This window comes from Cydia strobilella, chromosome 10 (assembly GCF_947568885.1).
Source record: "Cydia strobilella chromosome 10, ilCydStro3.1, whole genome shotgun sequence".
Lineage (NCBI taxonomy): Eukaryota > Metazoa > Arthropoda > Insecta > Lepidoptera > Tortricidae > Cydia > Cydia strobilella.
Genome location: NC_086050.1, coordinates 5,207,995 through 5,233,102, shown reverse-complemented (window position 1 = coordinate 5,233,102; position 25,108 = coordinate 5,207,995). Strand labels below are relative to the sequence as shown.

General features: G+C 36.0%; 4 protein-coding genes across 4 annotated transcripts in view; 3 read left to right on the top strand and 1 right to left on the bottom strand.

Annotated features, from left to right (window-relative positions):
- The first annotated feature begins 528 nt into the window (after window positions 1–528).
- Window positions 529–4,791, top strand: LOC134744633 (uncharacterized). Its single transcript, XM_063678519.1, has 11 exons — window positions 529–639; window positions 884–929; window positions 1,157–1,191; window positions 1,614–1,634; window positions 1,738–1,896; window positions 2,542–2,722; window positions 2,886–2,992; window positions 3,211–3,354; window positions 3,754–3,912; window positions 4,417–4,534; window positions 4,704–4,791. The coding sequence occupies exons 1-11, from the start codon at window positions 592–594 to the stop codon at window positions 4,742–4,744; spliced, it is 1,059 nt and encodes a 352-aa protein (XP_063534589.1). The 5' UTR covers window positions 529–591; the 3' UTR covers window positions 4,745–4,791.
- Window positions 4,792–5,464: 673 nt separating this feature from the next.
- On the top strand, window positions 5,465–9,573 carry LOC134744871 (methionine synthase reductase). Its single transcript, XM_063678808.1, has 5 exons — window positions 5,465–5,667; window positions 5,753–5,896; window positions 6,721–6,951; window positions 7,361–8,053; window positions 9,304–9,573. The coding sequence occupies exons 1-5, from the start codon at window positions 5,545–5,547 to the stop codon at window positions 9,517–9,519; spliced, it is 1,407 nt and encodes a 468-aa protein (XP_063534878.1). The 5' UTR covers window positions 5,465–5,544; the 3' UTR covers window positions 9,520–9,573.
- Window positions 9,574–9,802: 229 nt separating this feature from the next.
- On the bottom strand, window positions 9,803–18,516 carry LOC134744870 (serine/threonine-protein kinase PAK 3). Its single transcript, XM_063678807.1, has 2 exons — window positions 17,642–18,516; window positions 9,803–13,676 (listed from the first exon to the last, which is right to left on the bottom strand). Exons 1-2 carry the CDS (start codon window positions 18,336–18,338, stop codon window positions 12,883–12,885), a joined length of 1,491 nt encoding a protein of 496 aa, XP_063534877.1. The 5' UTR covers window positions 18,339–18,516; the 3' UTR covers window positions 9,803–12,882.
- Window positions 18,517–23,925: 5,409 nt separating this feature from the next.
- LOC134744533 (axoneme-associated protein mst101(2)) overlaps window positions 23,926–25,108 on the top strand; it is a 169,676-nt gene continuing 168,493 nt past the window's right edge. The window contains exon 1 of the mRNA XM_063678339.1: window positions 23,926–24,157. The gene's annotated coding sequence lies outside the window, so the exon portion shown is untranslated. The remainder of the gene's footprint in view (window positions 24,158–25,108) is intronic.

Sequence of the window (25,108 nt, the reverse complement as noted above, 5' to 3'; positions counted from 1 at the left end):
TCAAAAACTATACAAATACAAATCAACATTATGAACATCTACTACCCACTGTTTAATTAATGGCATTGTAAGGTAATGCTCTACTGGGAAGCTGGCGGCCAACTGGCGGCTTTCTCGCACAACGTATCAGCATTGCGATACAGCGGGGAAATGCCGCCAGCATCCTTGGTACAATGCCTCAAGGGCCTATTTTAGATTTAAGCTAGTTATTAATTTCGTTTACGCAGTACCACTGTATATATCTTGTATGTAAATAAATGATAAAATAAATTATGCTCTACTTGTTACTACTATATTTTCAGGTCGTCTACTTTGTGTACTAACGCAAAAATTGAAAACCGTCTTCTTGAATTTCGATTTTCGCGGTGGCCCCGCTGCCGCTGCCTTTCCACCGACACGGTACTCCAAGACAAGTTTTCCGTCTCGAGATTTATCAAAACATTTTTACATTTGGTTAGGTACCAATTTCTTCAATTAATTTGATTGCTATTACTCCATTTTAACGATGCGATAACGCAATTAGTGCAAAATAGTAAAAATCAAGGATTTCTTTCATGTGCCTAGTGTTAGGTGCTGGTGTTATCGGCAAGAATGTTACAGCATTTTAAACGAAAATGGTTTCTAATTCTAATGCTCCAGGTATTAAAAATAAGCGATTTTGACTTATTTACAATATTAGTGGTGGTAATTGTTATAACTGTTTCAAATTTTAGGTATCTACGCAAATGGTCTCCGAGAAAAACGCATTTAACTGATTTGCAAGACCGAAGTGATCCCATAAGTGTTCCGTTTGTCAAAACAAAGTTTTGCACGGAACACTAAAAAGATTAAGATGATTTACATTGTTAACTATAGCAACTAAATAAGTCTTTCATTGTTTTAGATCCTAATAGCCAAGCAAACTAAGCAACAGAGTGGTGAAGATGATGGTATGTCGTCTTGAATCTTTAATATTTATATAGCTAAGTGGTTTTAGAAAAAAACCTCCAAGTATGGTAGACTACTGTAATTTTTTTCGGAATCTCATAGCTTTATATAAATTTGATCATAAAAGTGGTGGTATAATACGAGATATATTCATTTATCAACAGTATCATACTATCATATCCAAGTATCTACACATTGACATATTGTAAATAAAAATAATTATTTTCAGCTTTTATCCCAACTACGGAGCAGGCCGAGGAGGAGGTAAAATGACCCTATGACTTCTCATGTTGTAATCATAGCTCATTTTCATTATTTTGCATATGTATATTCGGAAGAGCGTATTAGGTAGTTTTTGGCTACCTATCGAAAGAGGGTGCTTAGGCTCATTTTGAGTAGGTTGGACCGTCTTCCTCTTGACGCGGTTATATATACTCGTACTAACAGTTACACTAGTAGGTAACTAACTATTGGTGGTTAGGTATATCCAATATCGCTGCAATAAGTGTTACAAATTGTCAGTTGACAGTGATGGTAAGTGAAGGGGTCCGTATTTTCTACGTCCACAGCCACACGCTGACGCCGCAATCGAAAGAGTCGCTGCTGTAAATCCAGTTTATTATCCAGTAGTATTAATGAACCCACGCTTCAATTAATTTTTCTTATTTTATTTTCTGTAATTTCAGTGGCACATGGATTTCATGCCTGTAAGTAAGAATACAATTTTTAACAGACATTCTATTGAAATTTGAGAGGAGCCGAAAGGGTCTCAGTATCAAAAATTTTGTGATTTCCAATTATGAATTGCAGACTGGGTACCTGCCCGATAGCGTGTATCGCGAGCTGGCTTGGTACGGCATCCTTCAGATCCAGCCGCTGCACCACAGCGCCAAGTTCAAGGTCGCGGCACAGCTGATATGGCAGCATACGCTAGGCCGGCCCCACGTCATCATGGAGAACCCACCACAGGTAAAACCATTATCCTATTATTTTTTCGGCAGCTCACCGAACTCACCATCCGTTAGTGGCATTCGGTTTACCACAGGGTCGCGCGGTCGTCAATTGGCATTGGCACCAAAGTGTGCCTTTTGCCCTATTCTTAAAATTGCATCTGGAAAACGGGCTTCCGTCCTCGTATCGTGTATCGTGACTATCGTGGTTAAATTATATAATTTAAATAATGTGGCTCATCTACTCGCATGTAGCCATCTTGCTGTTGGAAGCAAGTATGGTGCATTATGGTGAGCGTAGCGTTGTATAAACACCTTGGCACCATGCCCTCGGATGAACGTAGCGTACTTTCAAAGAAAATTTGATTAGGACGGTCTATCCTATTGGTTTCTAACATATAAGATCAGTCTCAGGCTGCCTGTCGTCTGAAGCAGACTCTGCTTAGCAGAGCGAGCCAGCGGAGCGATGAGCGAGATAAAAATCCTTCAATAGAATTGCATTGTTCCGCTTCTTTTTGCGCTATTGGTGAATTTTTATCTCGCTAACCGCTCCGCTGCCTCGCTCTGCTCAAGGGGACAGGCAGCCTCATGTCTCTTTAGGGCACTGGCTGTGACACTTTAGTCTTTGAGTGTTATTTATTAGGTATAATCTGTTTTCTTACAGTCTACCCAAGGTCCAGGTAAAGTGAGCCGGCAGATCCTGGCGGAGGAGGCGGCGAAGTGGTCGCGTGAGCAGCGAGCGGCACAGGAGGTGCTAATGGAGAACATCAAGAGCGGCGGCAACGGGCTCACCATCCGCACCGTCGTCAGCGCCTCGCACAGAACCGTTTATATTATACAGAACGGTACCTACATTGTTTCTTAACAGTTAATTGTCTAATGAATAATTATGCCTACAAAAATTGCTTCAGTCTGTAATCTACTTGATTGACAGGTTTAATAAATTTACGTTGGGAATTCATGATTCTCAATCATAAAATCTAATGTTCATTTGAAATTTTGTTCAAGGTAATTACTATGAATGTCCCACTGGTTCGGAGCCTGATCAGGATGCATACCGAACACAGGCGAATATGCATGATCGAAAATGCACATTTGGCAAGGAGTCTGTAAAGGTAACAAAGGCTTTAGTTTCTAAAATAGTGACAAATCCGCGCAGATACGTCCGAAAGAGAGGATAATCTTTTGATATTTCGTACGGGATTTGGAGATAATATGTTTGAATAACAAACTGACATATATTTCTAGAAACAAGGTTCATGTCACTTGGGTCTTTGGTGTGCGTAAGGATAAGGACATTATAATGGTTTTAATATTAAACCATTTTTTACAGATAGATGTCGACCCCTGTATCGAAGCTGAAGTGGCTCCTATTGAATACTCCTTTAATGAAGGGTGGATGTTCTGTCTCGGCAGTGGAGAAAGGGACAACAACTACTTCAAGAATGGGACGCTGGACTGTGGAAATAAAACTAAGGTAGTACTTTCGAGATGGGTGATCCAAGGTCGTTGTAGAAATATCTTAGAGCGCTCTAAGACTGACATATGTACTTGTTTGAGCTCAGCATTGCATATTGAAACATTTGAAACCCTTATACAATATACAGTGTTTTTATTGAATTTTGTTCATTTCGGCGTATGGCTAAGTAAAAATATAAGGAAATTTATAGTTAATTATTGTAATTTTCATTGAAAATATTTTAAAATAAATCATCAAAAGACCTCCATACACGCACTTGGCGTATATTTACTTTGCTTGGTTATAAAGTTTTAAGAGTAAGCCGTATTGGAGTAGTGCAACGTCGCAGGTCGCAGGCTGTTGAGCTTGAGCAGCTTGAGATGAGGAATTTTGATTATTATTTTCAATTATATTCAGATTTCGATGGATGATTTCCTGAAGTTATGCGCGATCGATAACAACGTAGTCATTGGCTTCGATTACTACGGCGACGAGCCTCGCAAAGACCTGATACGGAATGCAACATTCTGCAGCACATGGGACCCCTGCAAGATTTCTTATCTATACAGACTTGAGGTTTGCATATACAATCTACGATCCTCTTCTTAATTGAATTCACAATGTCCTTTAACTCCTCAATTCCCACCGTCTTAATATCGCGTCAACGGAAAAGTTATCTCTGCCTCCCACCATGGCGATATCGCACACCCGATTTCATTCTTTTAGGTAATGGAATATTAAAAAGTATGCATGGCTGGAAGTTAGAGGTTTTTAATTTTGATGGATGTTGGAAATTTAGCAGTTAAGACGTAGTTCAATATTTAAAAGCTTTCTTGATGGTGGTCTATGTAGAATGTAGTGATTATTTCTTGTTCTTTTGTTTCCCAATGTCGGACCGGATGATCGAAAAATTCGTAGCGAAATGTTCTAATACAATTTTTCTTTAACAAATTGACTGCCTAGCAGGGGCTGAATTTAAAGAAGCTCTTCGTTAAATTGATCTAGCGCGCCGTAATAGACATAACATAAGACATAATATAGGTATAATAATAACTAGTTCATATTTTTCCCATTTTTCAGGCTCCTCCAGATGAATTGACTCCACAATTCCCAACAACTACTGAGAACCCATGCGAGACTACTCCATGTGACTTCTGTTTGGAGGGCTTTACAGAAGATAAGGGACATGAGATTTCAAGTGAGTAAGAAAATTAGTGCAGTGTGCACCTACTTTGAATGAATGATTTCCATGCACTTTTGCAGCTCGCTGTACATGCTAATAGTTTATGTTGTAGTAACATCGAGTAGATTAATTTAATACAAGTTTCTTGGACTATCTAATCGTATACCTAACTTAATTGTTGCAGTTGATGACGCAAATGATAACGACAAGGAAAAGAAGAAGTAAAGCGAAGCATAGAAGTGTACTATATTCTTGAATTAAATTTACGTCGTAATGTTTCTTTTTAATTTATTTACCTCGTATAACTAGACTTGTATCGACCGGGATATCACAAAAGGTAATCACGGTCCCTATCCCGGTCAATATAAACCTAGTGAAACTAACCGTGAGTCATTCAAAACTATCGTATAATTCTCAGCTCTCATCTCGTTTTTTGTTTAATAGCCAATACTAAATGAAATTTATGTGTCACATGGTAGCAAAAACGTAACATTTTATACATTAACACTTGAATCCCTCACTACGCTCAGGATTCTATGTTATAATTAAGATCAAGCACAGTCATAATAGATTTCTTCACTGTTAACTTTGTCCACGCCGTAAATATATATTTTATATAGGTATTATATTAAATTTAATAGTTATTTGTTTCACAAGGGAGCAAAGTGCTTGTTTATATACTCCTCGATTCCAATATTTAACCGCTAGCATCACTTAAAACGTAAGAGTCCATCGCACCGGCTAACGTGATGAAAAAATTACAAAAATGTATCAGATTGCTTTACACTCTTAATGATAAAAAGCAATTTTGCTCACTTCTGTCAGTCCGTCCGCCCGTCCATTTTTTGTTTAGCTGCTTATAGGGTAGTGCATTATTTGGCTGTTCATTAACACGATTCGATAGTTTGACATTTGTTTGATACACACGTGCACTTGTCATTTGGCGTCATGGCTCATGGCCATGGCATTCGCGTCGCGTGAATCAAAATCGTATCACTTGTGAAATTTGTTTAAATATCGTAATAATGGTGGTCACATATCATTACCAAGACATGTTCGATGAAGCATTGAAAGCTGAGAGTATTACTTTACCTGCATGTAAAGATTCTGGCTTAAAACTGGAGTATTTGGAGATTGAAACATGCGATGTAAGTTTTGGAAACATTTATATGATTCACGCGTGATTTTTGAACTGCATTTCGAATTAATTATTATAAGAAATTTGTGTTTTAGGTTACCGAGCCTGTTTATAAGGAAACGCCACCTTTGCCCTTTGCGCGTTCAAAAGTATATCAAGCTCAAATATTGCGTTCCCGTCGCTTAACCTCAGTTAACGCTGACTGCATGACGGTGTACGAAGTCACGTTTAATGTAAAGGTAAGTTTTATACATAACCTTATTTTTACATACAGTATAAACTTTTAGATTTGGGCCCAATACTGGACTAATCACGATGTATTGTTGTTGCGCCTCTACAAAGCATTTTCGCTATATGCGTTTGGACTTGACCAGCTAGCATGTCATCGAAAACGATGAGGAGGACTATATATAATACCCCATACAAAATTCCAACCTCCATTTCACCCTCTTAGGGGCTAAAAAAATCAAGATTTTGAATATTTCTGTTGTTTGTGTACTAAGACGATCTTACATACCAAATTTCAGCTTCTTAGGATTTCAGGAAGTACCCTAAATGTTTTGATGATCATCAGTGAGTAAGCGAGTGACGAAATTGGGGTTTTTTTAGATATGAATAAAATCTAAAGTATAAAGGCTATGAAATTGAAAATTTGTATGCTTAATAAGTCCACTAATGAGAAATTTGTTTATCTGGTATAATTCAAACCCAAGTTATGAGGGTTCAAAAAAACGACAAAGCGCTTCGAGAAAAGGTAGGTAGTGCCCTTGCGCTTCGCTTTGCTCGTCTTGGCGTCAGATTTATAGGTCATAGTAAGCGATTTGTCACTATAAGTAAAGTCATCTTGCTGACTTTGTCACAAATTTTTTTATATGAAAACCAAACTTCGCACAGGAATTACGTCATAGTAAGCAGTTGGTCAGTATAAGCTAAATCATAATAAACGGATTCCACTGTACTTTTCACAAATCAAATTGCATTTGTCTTGGCAAGTTTTGATTTGTGAGCATAAAGGTTTCATAGTAGTTAATCTGTGTATAAAACTTTAATATTAACATTTCAGGAAAGTAATTTTGAGTTCAAAGCTGGAGACACTATAGGCATCCTTCCTCAAAATAGTCCAGAGGATGTGAATGCTATCCTAGATCATCTGGGCATAACACAGGGTGACCAACGCTACAACCTTACTGTGGACAGCAGCTCAAAGACTAAGTTGCCTGGGCATGTACCTGTGAGATCCACATTGAGACATGTACTTACATGTTGTTTGGATTTGAGGGGAGTCTTGAAAAAGGTAATCAATGTTATTGGCAACCAGTAATTTGTCTCATTAGTTTAAAAGGTAATCAATGTTATTGGCAACCAGTAATTTGTCTCATTAGTTTACATATGGCATACACATTGGCTTGATTTATTCTCACATCAGACTCGTCATTTGTGACTTCTAATACAAAATTTCCTTAGCACCATAATCTTGAAATTAGTGTCTTAATGTAATATTTATTGTAATACTCATACTCAAGGACCTAAATTGTTTTGATAATATGGAAATACATGGTCATATATGGTATTATGGGAATCAGACAGATCAAGAATTCAATGTTATGAGATTACTACAATAAATGTTGAGTACAATCCCAATGAATTGTAAGATTAAACATTCCAACTATTTCATTGATTAAGTTTGATGCTGTTTCTTCCAGCTTCTTCTTCTGGCTATATCAAAGCACACTAAATGTGACACTGAAAGAAAAACTCTAGAATATCTATGCAGCAAGGAAGGTGCAGCGGCATACACAAAACATATATTGAACAGAGGCATATGCATCTTAGATATATTTACAATTTTCAAAACATGTCGCCCACCCATCAATTTACTATTAGCTAACTTGCCCAGGTTACTACCACGACCATACTCCATAGTGAACAGTGGAGTGAAAGCTTCAAATACACTGAAAATTTGCTTCTCAGTAATGGCATTAGATAACAACAGAAAGGGACTGACAACTGGCTGGTTGGAATCACAAATTTTAAATGATACATTTGAAAAAAGAATGGAAAACTTAAGTATAACAAATGACAGTTTATACAGGGTTCCTATGTATGTAAGGAAGAATATGGCAGAATTTTCTTTACCACATAATATTGAAAATCCCCTACTACTGATAGCTACTGGCACTGGTATAGCACCATTTATAGGTTTCTTAGAAGAGAGAGAATTAATGAAATCAAAGAATAGTAAGATGGGAGAGGTGTGGCTGTTTTTCGGGTGTAGAAATCCCAATTTAGATTATTTATATCAAGAAGAATTGGAACAGTATGAAGATAACTTGACTTTGACAAAACTTGTAACAGCATTCTCTAGGATACAAAATGAGGAAGCCAGACGTATTCAGGTAAGGTAAATTATGTGCTATGTTTATTTTGTTTCTAACATAGAGTAGTAAGTAATATAGATTGTTTATCTCCAACTCCATCTAGTTGCATGCCTACTACTAGTACCATAGAGTAACTTATACTAGAGCGGTACTGTCATGGTAAATTTTGTAACCCCAGTAAATTCACTGCCATCTGTCGACACACTTTAAAACTAAAAATGAAGATTTATAAAAATACGATAAAATGTATTTAAATATAGACAAATGATTTTTTTTATTTGCATTAATTATTTTTATGATTTTGACCCTTGTTCTTTCACTGGTATGCGTTAAAATTGTTAAATAACAAACGAAACCGTCAACGCCATCTATACGACAGTAGGCCAAAACTAGTAGCGCCCTCTGAACGAGAATCAAGTTTTCTTGATTTTCGAGGCACGTTTTTTCCTTAGACTGTATCCATCTATTACGGAGTTATATCTATCTTTGCTAGTACTGATTAATCATTGTTTTTACATCAACACATTCAATTGACAATTGGTAGATTATAAACATTGTCTTCATTTAGGAGTGGCCAGTTTTTACTACAGGTGGCAATTAGTAGGCTTTTTTTATGCCATTTCTTTTTACTAGCACCACCTACATTGAAATACACGACTTTCTCTGGAGATTAACAGGCTTTATTACTTGTCTTTAAAAGCATAACTAAAAGCAACCAATGATTAGAAAAGGCATGCGTAAAGCATTCCACAATCAGTGCGCGCCCAGACTCAGCCCAAGACCCGCTCATTGTAATCTTGATGGCATTAGTCTTGATCTATAGCCATTGTAAAGCCAATGAGACATAACAGACGTTTAATAAAACCTCTACATTGTATTACACAGATCAATGAAATTGTGTACCATTTTCAGAGAAATTCTGAAGTAATTGTACTCTTTTTTCATTGTCTTTGACCAGTCATCATTGTAAAATAGATTTCTTTATTTTAATTAATGTTGTTAAATGTAGCTTTCATTTTATATATTACATTGTAATGGTTTTATTATCGTCTATTAATAATAATAAACACAAGTTTGCAAGTAAAAACTTGTGTTCCTAAAGTAAATGAATTATTATACAGTTTCTCTTACAACGTGGCAACTTGGGTTCGGCCCGTCACTTGATCGTGGATATTTGACGATTCTTTAGTAATATGAGGTTGCTAAAATAAGACTAGGAGTTAAATTAGAACTCAACCTACATATCTAATTGATATACTCTTTCACAGGATGCCTTAAATGAAAATGGCAGAGATGTAGCAAGATTAATAGAGCAAGGAGCATCAGTGTTTGTATGCGGAGAAGCGAAAACTATGGTGGCTCAAGTCAAAGAGTGTATAACTAGCTACTTAGTTGAATACAGTAGTAAAACTCAAGATGAGGCTAAGCAGTGTATATCTCAAATGGAAAAGGACAAACAATATGTGGTCGATTTGTGGAGTTAGTGCAATTTAATAAAGTGGATATTTTTTGTACATAAATTATATATTTATTTAATAGGTATGAATTTCATTTTGATCAGACGAGAGCCTTACCCATTCCCCCCAGTCAAGACCATCTATTTGATAGAATGAAATGGAAAATATGTTGGTAAAAAAAATTCAACGTTGGTAGTTATGATACTATAGGATTTATCAGCTCGAGACCATGATCGTTTCGAAATGTTAAGGTAAATGCACCTATTTATGTCAATAGATTCGTACAGGTATAAATAAGAAAAAGACGTAATAAATTTTACAAAAATAATTTAATAGGCATATAATAAAAATGCTTCAAAAGTGTCATTGGTGTATAAAACTAATGCATAGCATCTAGCTCCGAAACAAATTCGTTGTGCGGCTACAGCTAGGTCCTAACTAACTGCGATACCTAACTACAGTCTACGTATGATAGACTCATATATATTATATATGTTGGCTGTGCGAGAAATGGTGAACTAAAATAATTATGAGAACACCATTATTTTCTTCTCTTAGCCTAAATGGCTTCTGCTACACCAAGGCAATAATAAGGATTCCTTCGTTCCTTTGAAAACCAATGTAGGTCATTGTACTTGGGTTTATTTTATAATAATAATATGAGCAGCGTATAGGGAGTATTTGCGGCCTACGAAAATGGAAAATTTCAAGGCAAATAGAGCAAATGAAGGCTGTATCGCTACCTTAGTATCTATGTCTATGCTGAATCGCGACACTTAATTCTGAACACGTGTTTCATAAAGTAATTATAATTACAACCAACAAATTATTTGGACTAAATAACATACTAATATTATATTAAAAAAAAAAACTTATACAGTGGCTTTCCTATATCACCTTGGTACAACAGCACGCCTTAATGTGAAGCAGGCACTCACGGCAGGCCGCATAGGCCACGATACACGAATAAAGCCTTTACACTTATAAAGTTTAACCTCTTGACCGACCTTAATGCACCTACGTTTTAGGGCCTCCACAAATTTCACCGATATCGCATGCGACTTAAGATAGTTATGATACTTATGATTCCTTGCGGTACCTATTTGATCGATCGATCGCATTCCTTGCGCGTCAGTAGACTTAAATGTATCACAAATTGCGTGCATATATCGGTGACGTCTGTTAAAACAATTGCAGTTTATTACATCTTGCTATTACTTAGATATAAACTGTAATACATGTACAAAACGACGATTTTATTTGAGCGCCGTATACGCTTTAGCGCCCTTTTTGCAAAAAATATTTCAGAAATATTAAAATATAAATTCTCTTAATAGCAAGACATACTTAATACCTAGAAAATACAAGTCTAGGTCGGCGATAGAACATAAGTTATGTTACCATAAACTTAATTTTCTTACTAATACAATATTGGATACTGATAAAAAATAATACTAAAATTACATTCGTCTGCCCTTTGGCATGACGGAGTTCATAAAAATCTCATTTCGATTGACGGAAAAATGCCCTTAGCGATAAGACTTAATGATAGGTAACTGTATTGTACATTCATGTACTTTAATCCATTGTTATATGGTTTATTTTCAAATAACACATGTTAGTAAGGGCACTACATGCAGTGCATCAAATAAAACGACAAGAATTTATAGTTTCTAATGTTTAGGATTATTGAAAGCTAGCTAGGTTACTTCTAGCTTACAAGGTACAACTGTTGTTTAAATTGATTGTTTCGATACACGAAAAAAAAGCCGGCCAAGTGCGAGTCGGACTCGCGCACCGAGGGTTTACCGTAATTTTTAGTATTTGTCGTTTTAGCGGCAACAGAAATACATCATCTGTGAAAATTTCAACTGCCTAGCTATCACGGTTCATGAGATACAGCCTGGTGACAGACAGACAGACGGACAGCGGAGTCTTAGTAATAGGGTCCCGTTTTTACCCTTTGGGTACGGAACCCTAATAAAGGGAAATCCTGCATTTGAGTTTATTTTGTTCCTATTACTTTACTGTTGGACTGTAGCATCTCCGTACTTCCAACAGGATAGAGGAAGTAGTACATATCCATAAACTATAATTAAAATTTTAGTAACAAAACTTCCGTGAGGCACTGACATATTAAATATATTAAATCGGGTCACTCACGTTTATAAAGTCTACGTCGGGCCACCAAAGTGAGCGCTCTTTGAAAATGCTCCTCGTTATGGAGCGAAACATGTCGAGCAATCATCGATTTTATAAATGTGAGTGACCCGGTTTAATATATTTAATGTATAATAAAAATGCTCATTAAATGTGTATGTGTTATTTCTTTTGGTATGTCGCGATTTGATATTATAAATCAAACTGTTTTGTGTTACGTGTTCTATATAGATTACGTCAATGTATTTTCCTTATAGGATAATGCATTTCTATTTTAGCTTACATTAGGACAAGTTTAAAACTGATCTGGCATTATTCCACATTAGGTAGAATAATTAAAACTTTTAAAATCGATTGAGGATATCAAAACGTCTTTCTTGGCATCATTCGTATTATAAAAATGGAGTAGCAAAATATTATTATTATTTCAGTCTACCACTATTGCAGTCTCGATATATTGTTATATTTTACGTTAGTTATTATTAGAATCCAGTCTGTTTCTTTAGAAATGTCAGGAATGTGATAAAATGCCGATATTATCATATGTACGATAAAACGATCAAGTCTGGTAGAAAAATATAGAAATCAAAGCATACAGAACTTACAATATATGATTTAAGACTAGCTACATTCAATATTTATGTACATTTTTGGTAAATAAATAAAAACTTCGCACCAATTCCATTAAATTTGTAAGAAAATGCTATCGTTGGACAGATGTCGTATTTTTAAGTATCTAATCAAATTACAAAACGTTATCTCCTAAAACTAAATTTTATAACCCAAATCTAAATAATAATTGTAAATCCATTATGGCATTTTTGTTGTACATATATAATTTTAAAGTTTACTTAATATCAAACGGGAAGCTACACTAGGTACGTTAGTGATGTTACATATCTATATCGGAGGCGATAACTTATCTACACCAACGTGACGATAAGACAAGCTAAAACGAGCCGTAGTATTGCCAAAATAAATAATCTTGTGATTCTACGCCTATTCATCAACTGTTCTTAACGTCTAGAGCATGGGCACTCGTATAGTTATAGATACTGGCGTTTCTAATCTTAAATACTTGTATTGTCAACGCGCACAATAGTGCAAAGCCTTTACAATCATAGCGAACCTCTTCAGTCATACACCAATCGAAAAATACCCTTGGCACCTCATTGTACAAATTCTAAAAAAACTGTATCGATACAAAATAGGGAATGGAAGTTTCCGGGTTCAGTCGAAGTTCTTGTGCAGGATTTTCTGCGCGGCTTTTATAAGCGGCGTCAGCGTTCGCAGCTCCATAGCGCAGCACAGGAAAGGATGTTCTAACAACTCTTCAGCTGTCGCTCTAAGGTCCACATCTACTTGAAGGCACTTGTCTAAAAAGTCCTGGAAGTTTGCCGATAAATTCTCCCACCTCGGTATCTTCGGCCGCCCCACGGCAGCTATCAAGTATAGCGCTCTTAGCGGAGTTTCTTTCATGTACGGGGGCTCGCCTTCTATCATCTCGATAGCCATAATCCCAAGCGACCACACGTCCACTTTCTTCCCGTACTGTTTTCTCGTGACTACCTCGGGCGCCATCCAGTATGGCGTACCTACCATGGTTTGTCGTTTCTCGTCACCGACTATATTTGCGCAGAAGCCGAAGTCTGTGACTTTCACGCTTCCGTCCATGCCTAATAGTACGTTGTCAGATTTGATGTCCCTATGAATTGTGCCCTTGGAGTGTAGGAAGGCTACAGCTTGGAGGGTCTCGCGGCAGACCGCGGCGATCTGTCCCTCCTTCATCACGACCTCTGTCACTACATCTGTGAGGGACCCGCCATCGAGGAGTTCCATAGCGACCCATAGATGGTCGTAGCTGAGGAACGCGTCGAGGAAATTGACCAAGTTTTTGTGGTTGAAACCTTTGAGCACGTTGATTTCGTTGAGGATGAGATCTTTTCTGGACTGCTTCGTGAGGTCGATGTCTTTGATCGCGACCCGCGATTTGTCCTTACTGTCAATTGCCACAAACACCACACCTGTTGAAGATGAAAAAGATATTCAAATTACTACGTTATCTCAAGCGATTCCTATTTGTTAAGATGGGTAAAGTCACATTTAAAGTAAAATTTCGTAATAGCAATTTTGAACCGTTGGAGAATTGTTAGTTAAACGGATAAAATATTTATACTTATACCTATATAGTACCTATATTCGTAGGCATCTACATTTGTGTCACATAAACTATTAGGGTGAGGTTGAGGTGGAAAATGTTTACAACCGAAAAATTGCTTCTGTTTGACTGGTAAAATCCGTCATTTGTACTTTCTGTACTTCCGTATAAAGATCTCCATGTAGGTACAATTAGCTGTGACTGGTCATTGACCAACATAAGTTATATGACTCGCATAAACGCTTGCAAATCTGCTCAGAGGGACAAAGCACACAACACGTTATCCAAAAAAAACCTCTACTTACTCCATGTGTACCTTACCTATAGATAGGAATGTAATTGAACCTAATGTTTTCAATGTCACAGTACTCATAATAGCAGTGGCAATAGAGCGCCACAGTGAGTAATCCGTCAGGTGAACTAGATTAGATAAGTGTCAATTGAAGATCTTTCCAGTCCGGTTGGCGCAAGGCAATTTCATGGACAGATTTAAATGAATTTATTGCTTGAGATTACACAGCCTACACTTATGCACTTACAAGGCTGATTGTCACAGTAATAGGTTAGTCAATGAGAAAGTTTCAATCTTTTGAAGCAACAAGCAATTGCAATGCAATGTTAGCAATATATTTTTAACCAGCTAGCGAGATATTGACCTAATATTTGCTGAACTTACTAAAATCCGAACGGAACGTTATTGTACAGTAAGCAGCAGAAGTTGCTAAGCGGGCGAGGTGTTCAAAATGATCTTGACGCGACTTTATTGTTAAGAGAATAAAAGTTGTAATTGCCTCTGATTAGTATAATAAATAATTAATTTAAAATTCATATTTGTAAGACATTTACCATTTACTTTTAGGCTTTAGATTGATTTGAAATTTACGAAAACGCGTATCTTTGTATGGATATTTTCACACAATACATGTTTTTTTTTGTGATATAGGAGGCAAACGAGCAGACGAATCACCCGATGGTAAGCGATTATCGTCGTCCATGGACACCCGAAACACCAGAGGGGTTGTAAGTGCGTTGCCGGCTCTAAGATGGGAGTACACTCTTTACTTGAAGGTTAGAAGGTCGTATCGGGCCGTAAATACCGCAGGCAACAGTAAGTATTTTCGGTAATGTTTTTGAGTATAGATTAGATAATATAAAGGGGTATTTCCCATTTTATTCTACAGATAGTATATGCAAACAGTGCGTTTTTCACTGCAGTGACATTGGCGTCACGGTTTTTTTTTCTCATAATGAATACCTACACGTCGTCCAATAAATATAGAACATTATGGAAATCGATTAGGATAGCTGCTATTGGTTTACCCAACTAATACAAAAAATATTAAGAAAGTCTGTATGTTAGTCGTCTTTAAGAGCCACAATCGTATCTACAAAGAGCCGCATGCAGCTCGTGAGCCGCGGTTTACCGACCCTTGTAGGCCGAGCACATGATTGACGCGACAGTATCTTGCCGCGAGATAGACTACCCGTCTTTAACTAACTGTATGAATTAAAGGGGGACGGGTAGTCTTATGTCGCGGCGAGATACTCTCGCGCCAATCATGTGCTAGCCCGGCTGGTTTCTTATAAGAGGGTATAGGATATTTTCATCCCCGAATTTATTTTCTAAGGGGGAGCAATCAACGCAAACTAGTGCGAGAGTAGGGGCAATGTGGCGGTCAGTTTAACAATTTTATAAACCAATAAAAATATCTTCTATCTTCTTTTATAAACACTATAATGAGGACCGGCCCTAGGCCGCTCTAGACGCCAACTGGCAAATGTGAAACAGAAAGTTTTAAGAGGGCTGAGACCGAGGGCCAAAACTCATTCTCACTCTACCATATAATGCAACTAGAATTACCAAATTCATGTTTTGAATTCCCTTTCACAGCACAAATTTTTTAATGGGTTAGATTCCAGTGACTAACTGGTTTCAACTCTAATGACTCATTTATTTGAGTACCCCTTATTAAAAATGTAACTTAGTATAGTATTAACAAAGTTTATAATATGTGTTATTTACAAGAAATAGTTATTATTATAGTAATAAAAGTGTATAATCATTAAAGGTTTTGCCGGTGAATTAAGCCTTATGCAAAACCATACAAAATTCTTTAAGATGGTTAGCCGGGCAGCTTTGACTGAAACTGGTACCCATTGTGTTGTCTCATAATGTAAAGCACATTATTTAAAACTACATTTTTTTATTTAGTTCAGGTGTTAAGATGGGTATAAATTTATCCGGGGTCCCTTTGTTTGACATAATTATTAAAAGTATAAGTAATGTAATTATTGTCAGATTATCATTAAGTAATCGTAAGGTTAACGCGTTTCTGAGAGATTATGACTAACGAAAATGTGGACAACCAAATACATTATGGCTTAAAACTTTATGGGTAACAATAGAGACCCAAATTATCCATATCATAGGTGTTTATAATTATCATTTAATTTAATTGTGTAATCTCTGTATGTCCTTATCTCTACCTGCTAAGCAATTGGAAGTAATGATGCAGGTAGTTGCATAAGATAAGTAATTGCATTGAGATTGTCAATCTTAACAAATATTCCTCATTGACATTTAATCTTGGTTATTATCTACAAAATAACTTTATGTACATAAAGTTATTTTTTAATTAACATTAAAATTGATTAGGAATTAAGGAAATAATCATTAAACAGATACATATGAAAATAATAATTGTATTAGTAAAAAATGTCAAAATAAACTGTTTAAAGGAAATGAAATTCTATAATTTGATAAATAATTCAAAATACATTTAGTTATTGTCTACATTCAAAAGTAAGTAGACAGTTTGCTGTGTTCATTAAAGGTCAAAAACTACTATATGTTATGCTTCATAAATAAAAAAAGATTGATGATCTTTTAATTTCAAAATTTCTAAATGACATTCCTGAAAGTAGAAGGGGCAAAGGCCGCCCCCCTACGACATGGATGAGCACAGTGTCGAAAGATTTGAGGACGATAGGCGCAAGCCCTGACATGACGCAAAACAGAGAAGAATGGCGCAAAATGATACGGAGAGCCGACCCCAAACCCTAGGACATGGGACAAAGGCTAAGATGATGATGATCTTTTAATTTCAAAAGATATACATATATTATATTTTTTATAACTTTTACTGTCTCCTCAATGTCCTATTGTTTACGTTGAAATAAAATAAATCAAAAGGATGTGTGTTCTCCATGTTCTCTTTAATTATAAGACTACCCATTTTAAGCTGTACCATTGAAGATAATGTATTATATTTTATTTTATTAAGGTGGGCAAGCAATTACTTCTCTCTGCTTAACCAAAAAGAAATTTCAAGAATTTGATGTCTATACATATATGGAAACCAGCGTAAACCAGGAATAAACCCAAATCACAGTTTTGGTTAAGCCCGCTTAGCTGTTCAAGTTAATACCTCTTTTTTTACAGTATATAATTCTATTTATTTATTTATCAAGTTAATTCTAACTATAATAGTAATCAATAAAAAGTGGAAGAAAAGTAAAATGTGCGTAATTAAGCACAATATTTAAACTGATAAAAGTAAATTGTTTTGTTTGTTTATACTTTTTCAAATTTCAATTGAACCATGGTATGGGTTATGACAAACATATTGGGTATTCAAAGTTTTAACAATAATAGTATTTACAAATTAGTATCCATATTATAATAGGTTTAAACATTCAGACAGCAGGCAAAAACCTTTTTTTATTGGTTTAGAAGAATTATGAAAAATGTCAAACAGAGTTCGGTATAAAACAGCACCCGAGTGGCTACTCAAGGAATGGAAATCCAGTAAGAAAAATAAAAATATTTACCTGAGGCCCCAGCACCAAGGTCTTTGACCCTTTCGAACCTCATGTAGGGATCATCTTTATTACAAATTCTTTTCAATTCCTCATATATTTCCTCATCAGTTAGAGTTGCATTTACAAGCTCTTTTTTCCTTAATATAGGGCTCTCTTCTGCCTCGTGCCCGATAAGTGTGAGGTCTTCAACTACAGCTGTGAGGTCCATCATGGCATCTTTCTTCTTCATGCCATGCTTGGTAGGTGCCACAGGCATGGTTTGCCGGACACCATATGACTCGCTTTGCACTTCCTCCTCGCTGCTCTGCCCGAAGGACAGGTCAGAATCTTGACTTTGGTGAGCATTTTTCTTATCTAATAACTTTTCTATTTCTAAGTCCTCCTCTGTGATGGCTTGCTCCGTCACGAACGGTTTGAAGGGCTCGTTGGGCGCTTTTTCTTTTTTGATGGTGTATATGTGGAATTTGACCGCGGCGGCGGCCGCGTCTGGGTTTTCATGTTGCTCCGCGGGAGTGATCTGTGTGTTTAGCAAGCGCTGCCACGACGTCGGGAGCCCTTCTAGCATTCCCGTCTCTGAATTCTTACTCACATGTATGTGTTGTTTAACATTCGTGGGCATACCAATTTCCGTAGCTCGCTCCTCTTTTGTGGACTTGTTCTTAGCGAACAGCTTACCGAACACTCCTGTCCTCGAGCGCCCCGTCATCTCGATTCAGTCTTTTGAACACTTATAAATCACTAGACCATTTCAATATAACGTCACTGTACACTTAAATCTAAATCCCTTGCATGATACATTTAAGAAATTACTTAATTTATCAATAAAAGGAGTGGCTTGCAATCACGAATGGTACTTATCACGTATCTGTCAAATGGACAACTGGACATCGTCTTGTTTCACGCAGAACGTATAAACAATTAAAGCCGTATCCCCATGTTACAACTGCAAACTAAAAGGTTTGAAACTAGTTAAATACAATAATTTTGTTAATTTATTTACCTTAAAAATTGATTTAAGCATTACGTATTAAACATGCTTTTATTTTGATTTGTTGCGTTGCAAGTTGTTAGCTTTCAGTACTAGAAAAGGAACGTTTTCATTCCGCAGTGTTGGCATTCTGTTGTGCAGATAAAAACCGGAATCTCAAGATGATTCATCCAATCGATGGTGACCACTGTGCGCGAAAGAAGTATTTGAATCATATTGAGAGATATTTGTTTGCTCATTGTAAACAAACATTAGAAATAGATACACTGTACCTGATACATCCTGTAGGGAAATACGATGATCGATAAACAATTCATATAGAATCCGTGTGCTAAAAAACCAGAATAAGATTTTAGTTTTTCTTTAAGATTCTGGTTTATTCTAGGAGTTAATTTTCAGAAGTTCTAATAGGAAAGTACATACCCTAAAAAGGAAGTTAGTAAATTGGATCACAGTGTGCGTTTAATTAATTCACACCTTCACTTGGTATTAAAAGACTACATAGTCACAAGGGACAATAGCTGCTATCTTCAAATATTTAATTTAATTCGTAATTGGCTCGGCGCAGATTAGCCGATACTCACACTCAGCCGCCCACACCGCGGCTCGATCTGCAGACCAGAAGGGTCAATGGCCAGTGATAAGCTTAATTTAGCTCTAACAACATCTGTGCGAGACGTTACAGGCCAACTATACTTGAAATAGTTAACCGCGAACTTTATTTAAGTACTTGAAATACTGTCCTTTTAAGTCGAATAGCGGATAGCGGTAGGGGTACCCAAGTAGCACAGATAGCTGTCTAGCAGCCGAATAATGACTGGGTAAGAGATAATCAGTTACCCAGACATTATTCGGCTGCTATACAGCTACTGTGTTACTTGGGTAGGTATCCGGTATCTCAAAAAAAAAAAAAAACAATTTTGAAAATACAATTTTCACTTCTCATGCTCGTAAAGTTCTACTTTAAGTCGTGCGTAGACGACATAAAGTTGCTTATTATGTTCTAGAGCATAAAGTAAAATCGTATATAGTTGTTGTTGGCGTACCGCAAGGAAGCGTACTTGGGCCGGGTTTATTCCTTATATATTTAAACGACTTTCCCACTATAGCGGACCAATTGTGTGTTCTTTTTGCCGACGACGCCACCATATTTTTCTCTTGTGATCGTTCGAATTACTCTTTAAAGGGATATAAATGTAGCTCTCACGAAAATTATAAATTGGCTCAACCAATTTAATCTCATATTAAATGTAAATAAAACCAAGCTTATTCAGTTTAGGAACTATGGGACCGCTCCTGTCTCTCTAAGTACTTATATCGGAATCAGGAACTATAGAGGAAGTAAAAGTAACAGTATAAAATTTCTAGGTGTACACGTTGATTCTCATTTAAATTGGAAGGCTCTATTTTAGAAAATAAATATTTTTCTTAGAGTTGGACCTAAGTATATAACTTGACAGTCGACCTCGACCACAAGTTCGAGTGTAGCTAGAGTCAAAAACTTCGAGTGACGACTTTAGCTACTTACTTAAGCAATGATGCGTTTCTTACTACTAAATAAGTATATTTTCTATATAGGTGTCTAACATATCTAATTTCGACCAACGAAATACACAGGTGTTAAAACAGATGTTAGCATTAAAAGCAGTTACAGTTACAGGTTGCGTTATTTTTCCGTGTCTATAAAAAGCTGTTTATTTTGCACACCTACACCTGCTCAATACCTATCACTTCAATGCACTCTTGCAATAGATTTGACTAGTCGCTACTGAAACGCTGTAATATCATAATAAAAAATAGTCTTTGAGCTAATGTGAGAAGGTTTAAAGTCAACTTTGACCGAAGAGCTGGCGGCTTTCTCGCACAACGTATCAGCATTGCGATACAGCGGGGAAATGCCGCCAGCATCCTTGGTACAATGCCTCAAGGGCCTATTTTAGATTTAAGCTAGTTATTAATTTCGTTTACGTAGTACCACTGTATATATCTTGTATCCTTACATTAAATTACTGTCAATAACTTATCTCGAGCGGCCAAGTGCTTTGCGACTACTTATTTTGTAAATTATACGTAGCAAAGATATAAATCCGTAATAGATGGATACAGTGTAAGGAAAAAACGTGCCTCGAAAATCAAGAAAATTTGATTCTCGATCAGAGGGCGCTACTAGCTTTGGCCTACTGTCGTATAGATGGCGTTGACGGTTTCGTTTGTTATTTAACAATTTTAACGCATATCAGTGAAAGAACATGGGTCAAAATCGTAAAAATAATTAAAGCAAATAAAAAAAATCATTTATCCATATTTAAATACATTTTATCGTATTTTTAAATATCTTCATTTTTAGTTTTAAAGTGTGTCGACAGATGGCAGTGAATTTACTGTGGTTACAAAATTTACTATGACAGTACCGCTCTAGTATAAGTTACTCTGTTCATTCATTCATTTATTTTTTCCTTTATAAAACATAGTTTTACATGTCAAATACAGTATTTCATATTTACAACTATTTACATCTAAATTACATAGCAAAACACATCAGTATGAATATAATATTACGTACGTACCTATGTACCTATGTACGTAGTGTCCAACTGTCCACCAACTTTCACGGAAGCTTAATACGGTTTTACTATTTGCTATGAGGCCGTACCCTAAGCGGCAATAATAAGGCTTATTTTACTTTAAAGCCATGGCAAATGGAGCTTACATGAGACTGTTTGTTTTGATTTTCTTCTGGATACGCTGAAGTAACGAGTAGGTGATGCAACCAGTGATGGGAAAGGATCGAAAAATGGATAGATTGTTAACCAAGGGATGAAACTTTTCACTCGAGTTAAACTCAACTTTTCATTACATATATGTGCAAAATAAAAAAGCCAAGTAGTTTAAAAAAATTAAGTTGATTGTAAATTTCGAGCAATTTGCAATTAAAAGCAACTGTAATGGTTTTGCTTGGAATATTAACATCAACTAGATAGATACCCAAGTTTAAATTAATCTTATAGGTATCATATTCGCAAGTTTGAAACATTTCAACAAAAAATCAACAATCAACCTGTTTATTAGTAGGTAATAGATAAAAATATCTCCTAGAAAATGTTGTGAATAAAACAATTTCCATTTGTTGCTCTCGTGGCAAATGGGATATTTTTTGGCATTTGTGTCCGCTTAGTGTTTACGGGACAAGGACTAATACAAGTTCACCACTTTTCAGCCATAATAGGGGGTAAACGTATTATGTACTTTCAACCCACTTTCAGAGTAGATATGATAGATTAAATGTTATTTTTGTAATAGATTACCAATGGAATGTTATGGTTGTTTTGTTGTATAAGTAGGTAAGGAATTCAATCGTCTGCTATATTGAAGTTTTTTTTTATATACAAAGTGGGTAAGTAGTTAATTACATTACTTAGTGCTTGCCGTGCCGTCTAAGTAAAATTTTTCACAATGGAGATTTGCTTTAACATTTTATTAATGCAACGTATTTTATAACCAGCTTATTTTCGGAGTGAAAGCCATTTTGGCAACTTAATAAAAGCGATATCGATAAGGCAAAAACGGTCACATGTGGTTTACAATTAAAATAAATTGGATTAAATAGGTATTTAATACACAGTCCGAAATAAAAAGTGGTTTACCGTTAAGAATGTCACACCTGCGTACAGTCAGCTAAAGATATGGCTACTCCAGCGAAGTGGAAAAAATACCTATAGAAAAGTAGAGTAAAATTGCTTGTCAAGATAATATTTAAGGCTTGTGCAGATCTTTATGCAAGTAAACAAATCAACGAAACATAGTTACTTTAAGCAAATTTTATGAGCCTCTAAAATATTTTTTTTTCTATTGTTTTATTTTAGAGTGTGAAATGGAAGCTAAGTACTCGCTAGAATTTATTTTACATATACCTACATAGGTACATATTTGGTTTAGTAAAACTATACCTTAATTTTACAATTGACTGTACATAACCGTGCATTCACGTAGGTACCTAACATAAGCGAGTCCAGAAAACTCATATCATGATTGTCCGTTAGTCTTTTATAAATTAGTATGTGACTTGTTTTGCTTTATTTGATATTAAATGATTAAAAAAATACAATTAAAGGCTTTTAAAACGCGCCCAGTAATAGACGACATAGATTGTATAATTTATCTGACTTTGACTTTAAACGTCATATTTTCATAGAAATTTCACACTTACGACGACATTCTCACACTTTATCATTAAGTGCAAATGTCATACAAAGTTACCTTGATCCGACTCTACATATACCTAGGTCGTACTTTCTGTGTGAAATTAATAGGCGAATCTATCAATATCGATGTCGATAACCTGCACTTCACTACAATCACTATTTCTAAAGTTTTAACCATAATAAGCGTTGGCTTAGCAGGCTTACGCCCGACGACGAGTAAACAATTCTTTTAGGCGCACGTTATGGTTATTTTTAGTCGATAGCTTTTGAATTCGCTCGTTGGCTGTTTAATACGTGTTGTATGAATGTTGGGATGGAGTTATGCAATGGCGAAAAATAGATAACACACTAAGTAGAATAGGCTCGTCAATGTAATAATGCGGCGGTTTTTGGTCTAGAATTAAGTCTTCTGGAAATCGATTTTCGCTCATGTCGTCGCAGACATGGACATATTTGGTATCAGTGCATTCAGTGTGATGTCCTGAACACAAATATATGAGATGACAAGCGCGAAAGTGGTGGGGGTAGTTGCTGTAACGTCAAAAAGTCGGCAGTACAAAGTTTTTTACTTTTTCCTTTAATACCATGTGGGGTATCAAATGAAAAATTTCACAATCCACAGTTGACTTCAAACTGCTCTAAATTGAAAATGACTGAATGGATCATTCCAAAATACATACAAAGTGACTGTGAATATCTTCTATATAATGTTAAAAAATAATTAACCAGATGTAACTAAAAATAAGAAAAGTACATCTAGTTGAAAAAGTATAATTCTCTGTTACATTAAACTGCAACTATTATTAAAACAAACAAAAAACCAGACTGTTTACATATATTTTTGAAATGGTCTTTTCACTAGCTTTCATTTGGTACCCATATTGCTATAGTAAGAAAATAACAATCCCCCTCCCTTTTTTCATTAGCGGGCGCCATTTTTAAAATTTATATAAAAAGCATATAAAAAGTGAATATTATGTACCTACACAGGCACTAAAAAAAATCCGCATAATCCATATTTTTGTTAAATTGAACATTATTGCATGACGCACGCCACTTTCCCGCAGCTAGGCGGCACCCGCCCACTGAAACTCAGTCTCGACGTCCTCTCCGCGCGGTCCGCCTGTCGTTTCCCCCAACTAACCCCAACTAATCCAACTAAACACGCAAAACTACTTTAGGTACTAATTCATGTGCGTTGTAAAAGCGCCATTTTGGTTTTTCTTTTTTTTTCGAATGGGAAGCGACGCGCGCTAGTGTATAGTGTTCGAAATTTGAATTTTGAAGTGTGTTCGATAGTGCATTATTAAGGATTGAAAGGTTTTTTTTCTTAAGGTTGGTATACTAGGTATAATGCATGTTATTTTTTTAAATTACTGTTTGCAGGAACTTAAGTTTTGCGCGGGTTGCGCTGGGGATCGCGCAACGTTTGAGTAGCGTTCATAATATTTATTACAACTTTACTATTGCGATAAAATCTATGATATGCATATAACTAGCCGCTTAGTTTAATGAGCGTGTCTTCTACATATGTATTTACCAGATATCTACTGTTACCAGCGCCATTATTCTAGGCATTCTAGCGCTAAAATCTCATAGGCAACTACCTGCCTATAGTTGGTCAAGCAAATGCAAATTTAAAAAATGTAGACGCGAAGGGTTATCGTCCCATAGAAAATTTGAATTTCGCGCCTTTTCCTACTGACAAGATTAGCTTGACCAACTATAAATATGTTATTGCTCCCGTTTATGCAAATATAATTGGATTGGATGCAAATATAAGGTGTAGATAGATGATTCGTATTATATATTGATACTTATTTATTTATCACAAATAATGAAAATGTACAAATGCCGGACTTAATGCAACAGGGCGTTCTCTACCAGTCAACCATTGGGTCAAACAGAGACATACGTGCATCACATGAAAGATTCAATTTCAAGGAGAATGTTTAACTATGAAATGGATATTATAGAGTCCCAGAGTTTACCCCTGCCTGAACAATCAACCTCAGGATGCAATCATAAAGGGGCGTATTCAGACGTTAAATGTGATACCAATTAGATATCAATATTAGCGATTTACACTCGTAATACTCATGTCATATGACTGCACGCTTATAATAGTCGCGGGTGATGTAACCTAGTTACTGTTATTTAAAAATAATATTTTGCATTTTTAAATGGAGCGTATTTCATTTCATGTGTCTGGAATGCTTTTTCCAATATTTATACTATATTTATTAAGCTAGTCATACACAAGTCGTCAGGCTGTCATTTTTGCTT